The following is a 4,726-nucleotide window of genomic DNA, read 5'->3' as shown; positions in this document are numbered from 1 at the left end:
TCAGCAGGACGTCCCAGCTCTACCTGTTCCCAGGAAATGTGCCACATATGCCAAGTGCCTCTGACTTACCTTGAGGAGGATGTGGGCTCAGTGATCTGCCTTTGCATGCGTGCATGTCTGATCAGATGCTCTTTCAGTGCATTCTGGACCTCTGCTGGTATATCAGGTGAAGTGTGGCTAATTTTCAATGCAGCTTCAAGTACCTTTGTTGTAGGCTTCCCATTTTCTTTAACTTCCTTTTTCTCACTGTTCTCAAAAACCTCCGTAGGAGCACTGGAGTTGCTCTGAGGGGCATTACTGGCATTGGAAGTGAGAGGTTTGCTTCTCCAGCAGGGCCAACACAACTTCCAAAAGACAAAAAGAGAGACTACCAGCAAGGCGAGCCCGCAGAAGCTGACGACTACTGCTAACAGACTGACTGAGACGTCTGCAAGGAATTAGAAACAAAGATCAACATGACAGACAAACACGGAGAGAAAAAATTAAATATTAAAAATCACACAGGTAAGGAGATAGGAGCATTGAAGCATTTGAATCACTACTTTGTGTAGAGCTTTAAAGTCCTATTTAATTTTTTTCCCCTTTTTTATATCTAAGCCTGTCCCTTTAAAATGTTATCATTCTGTAATACCTATTACACAAATACTCCATTAACTGTCATTCAGGCCAGAGGCTGGTATCTGTACCACTAGCCACACACTCAGCCAGACTTCTCAGGAAGTAAGACACTACTCAAATGGTCCCAAATACAGCCATTGCTGTCAAAGAGCTCAGGAACACATCTTGCTGAAAAGCAGACCACAGTAAACACCTTCTGCAAGTGCACAGGAAGACAGATCACTTCTAAAATGCCAGGTTGATATACAAATTTCTTCAGGACCGGCCAAACTTTCAACTCTATGCTAACTGCATCAGAAACATGGTAAACCCTAAAAAGTAAGTGGCATAAATAGGGACAGGATATAGGGTGTCTGAAATAAGAAATTTCTATTGTTAAATCTTAAGCCCTGGTCAAAGAATGTGTTAGACCATAACAGCACATACACATCAGTATCTAAAATTCTGCTCTGAAATTGTGGCTGGCTACAGAGGGCACTATACAATTCTTTGAGTTGTATAGAGACCATACTCAGCTACCCCTGCTGCCCTGTATTTGACTTTTTCTGTCACAATTAGTTAGCGCATCAAATAGCACAGCTAAAGTTCATTTAGGAGATCAGATTTCGTATCAATGAAATTCTGTGAACAGACTTCTATTTTAGGAGATTGTGGATCACCAGAAATGCCAATTGAGCCCTAACAAGGAGTTTTATCCTATGTGACACATTTCAGTTTAATTTTTCCAGTATCACATAATATTATAAAACTAAAAAATGCCCTTTCCTTATGAAAGAGCCTTTCAAGTGCTTTAAAAGTATCCAATAAACCCTTAAATGTCCCTTAAGTAATGGCTGTTGCTGCTTGTTACAACAAATTTTAACAGTTTAACAGCTAATATTTTGTATCCTTTGCTCCAGGCTACTAGAATGAACCACTGGGGAAGTGTAACAAGGGTTTCAGCATGTTTTTTTCTGGAGGATCATATGAAGAAAAACTGTCCTCTAGGTATGTATTAGCTGTATGGAGCAGTATGTACCTCACAGGTCTCTTTGAAAGATGAAGGTTCCAAGAGAAAATTTGGGAATTTTTTTTTTTATTAATATATAATATCCAGATACATCTCTCCGTAATAAACACTGAACTTCACGCCCATTCAACATGACAATGCATGAGAATAGCAAAACCAAATGGAAAATGTTTGCAGTCTGGAGATTTGAAAGAAATGGTTTTGCACAACCTTACTTCCTATATCTCCTGGCCATTGTCATGGAGGAACTGGCACAGGAGGTGTTTCGTGATGTGGTTTGATGCAAGCTGCTGCCCTGCCTTGAACAGAAGTATGCCTCCTTGGCCATTTCCTGCCAGTCTGGAGAGAAGTGTCCTCCTTTTCTGCCTGTAGGTCAATGCCAAAATGTAGCCCTTGGAGTACACATGCCAGCTTATTGAGAACTTCACACAGCAAATTCTGACTTAAGACGCTTCCTTGAAGGGAATGGACACATAATTATATCTAATAATAATGTAACACAAGATGTAAACAATACTTTTTTTTTTTCCTAGATAATTTGCCCCCAGTAGGAATTATTAGGCTATTTGGTTTAATCTACTGTTTATCCTCATGTCCCTCCTGAGCCCAGTGATTTTCACTTGGCTTGTGCATGTTCCGCAGCAGACTGTCTGACACGAGAAGACAAGAAGAGATGCTGAGTTTACAGCTTGTTTCAATGGTTAATCTCTTTGTTGGAAAGTTGTATTTCTGATTTGTATTTTTGCAGTTCTAATTTACAGTCACTGCTTTTTTCATGTCTTTGTATGGGAGATTAAAATGTATGATATGCTTCATAAGACATGGCTATAAAAAACACAAATAAAATAAACTATGCCAGGAAACAAAGTCACAGGACTTGAAACTCAACTGCCTAGACCAGTTCCTGGTATTAAACAGGGCCAGTTCATACCCTTACAGATAATTTCTGGGCATGGATCATAAATTTGAGTAGGCCAATTATAGTTCTTAATAGGTGGTTTGAATGTGGCTCTTCCATTTCAGCAGATGATAGACTTTAACAACATGGAGAGAGGCTCTTACATGTGAGTTGGCCTCAGTGCCAAAGAATGGTCTATGGTGGGTTGACCCTGGCTGGACACCAGATGCCTACCAAAGCTGGTCTATCATTCCCCCGCCTCAGCCAGAGAAGGGAGAGAAAATATAATGAAAGGCTCATGAGTCGAGACAAGGACAGAGAGAGAGATGGTTCATCAGTTATCATCCAGGGCAAAACAGAACTGACTTGGGGAAAAATTGATTTGCTATCAATCAAATCAGAGTAGGGTAATGAGAAATAAACCCAGCTCTTAAAAAACCACCTTCCTCCCACCTCTCTCCCTTCTTCCCAAGCTTAACTTTATTCCCAAGTTCTCTGTCTCCTCCCTCCTGGCAGTGAAGGGGGATGGGGAAGGACAGCTGTGGACTTTTCATCCCATGTAGTTTCCACCGCTCCTTCTTCCTCAGGGGAAGGACTACTCATGCTCTTCCCAAGCTCCAGTGTGGTGTCTCTCCCATGGAGACAATTGTCCGTGAACTTCTCCAGCAGAAGTCCTTCCCATGGGCTGCAGTTCTTCACAAACTGCTCCAGTGTGGGTCCCTTCCACAGTGTGCAGGCCTTCATGAATAGACTTCTCTAGTGTAGGTCCCCATGGGGTCACAAGACCTGCCAGCAAACCTGCTCCAGCATGGGCTTCTCTCTTCATAGGTCCACAGATCCTGCCAAGACCCTGCTCCAGTGTGGGTTTCCCAGTGTCACAGCCTCCTTCAGACACTCACCTGCTCTGTCATGGGGTCTTCCATGTGCTGCAGATGGATATCTGCTCTACTGTTAACCTCTGTGGACTGCAAGGGGACAGCCTGCCTCACCATGGTCTTCATACCACACTGCAGGGGAATCTCTGATCTGGCACCTGGAGTGCCTCCTCCCCCTCCTTCTTCACTGATCTTGCTGTATGCAGGGTGTTTCTATCACATATCTCCTATCTTCAGCAGGTTTTTCCTCCCTTCTTAAATATGTTATCACAGAAGCACTACCATCATTGATGATGGGCTCAGTCTTGGACAGCAAAGGGTCCATCCTAGAGCCAGTTGGCACTGGCTTTTTCAAACACAGGGCTTCTAACAGGTTCTCACAGAAGCGACCCCATGTGGCCCCATTGCTACCAAAACCTGGTCATGGAAACTCAGTATGTGTTCATAAGTTAATTTACTGTATTAATACAGAGGTATGCCTTACTGAAAGAACATTTTTGATAAACTGAACCAGATGAATTTTCAATTCAGTTGAACAATATTTTTTTCTGACAAAAAGTAGTACTCTTTAAGATGTTGATGATATATCAGAAATAGAGAAAAAAAAAAAAGAAAAACACAGGCAACTCAATTTTGGGTCATTTGCAATATTCCAGCTCAGTTTAGAGATGTTTGGCACAATAAGATTACATTTTGAGAGGAAGGCTCTTAGAACAGATTTTTTTTTTTTCATTTATAAAATGTTGAAAAAGAATGTTTTAACAACTTTGAAACTGCTGGAAATATTTCAAAACCAGAAATAAGAAAACTGATCCCTTCCAGCAGAGTCTCAATTTGATAAATAGATACTATCAGCTGAAAAACATTCCATCAAAGCATTTCCAGCCAATTCTATTTTGAGTTTTTCACCGCAGGACACTTTTCAGGACTTCAAATAACTTGATGTCTCCTTTCAACATGTACTTTCATACTTCAAGATTCTCTAAGCTTTTTTTTTTTCTGTATTCACGTTAAACTACTTCAAATTCTAAGTCAACCTCAAAGTCTTTACAGAAACTGTATGCTTTACAGTCCTAAAATAATCACATAAAACATTTGAAGTCTCAAGAGCAAAGGAGCTAATTCTACAAAGTTTTACAAATTATAGTCTCCATCTTTGCTATTTTGCTAATAAATTGAATGTCACATATTGTACTTCGTATTACAATAAATACTAACACAGAAACATGAAATATTTAAATTGCTAGGAATTTGACCAAAAAGTAATTAATTGCAAAGAAAAAAGGATTACTTATATTTACTGTTGTAAAACATACAGTTTCTGTA

The 4,726-nt window shown here is 40.3% G+C and overlaps 1 protein-coding gene across 1 annotated transcript in view; it reads right to left on the bottom strand.

Moving 5' to 3' along the window:
* The window catches only part of SYT10 (synaptotagmin X), a gene marked incomplete at its 5' end in the record, with an annotated part of 18,867 nt that extends 18,440 nt beyond the window's left edge, over nt 1-427 (bottom strand). The window contains one exon of the mRNA XM_008937004.1: nt 70-427. Within this exon, the coding sequence (XP_008935252.1) occupies nt 70-427 (358 nt within the window). The remainder of the gene's footprint in view (nt 1-69) is intronic.
* Between the last annotated feature and the right edge of the window lie 4,299 nt (nt 428-4,726).

The sequence above is a fragment of the Merops nubicus genome, unplaced genomic scaffold (genome assembly GCF_000691845.1).
Source record: "Merops nubicus isolate BGI_N331 unplaced genomic scaffold, ASM69184v1 scaffold11793, whole genome shotgun sequence".
NCBI classification, from domain to species: domain Eukaryota; kingdom Metazoa; phylum Chordata; class Aves; order Coraciiformes; family Meropidae; genus Merops; species Merops nubicus.
This window is presented reverse-complemented; position numbering and strand designations above follow the sequence as displayed.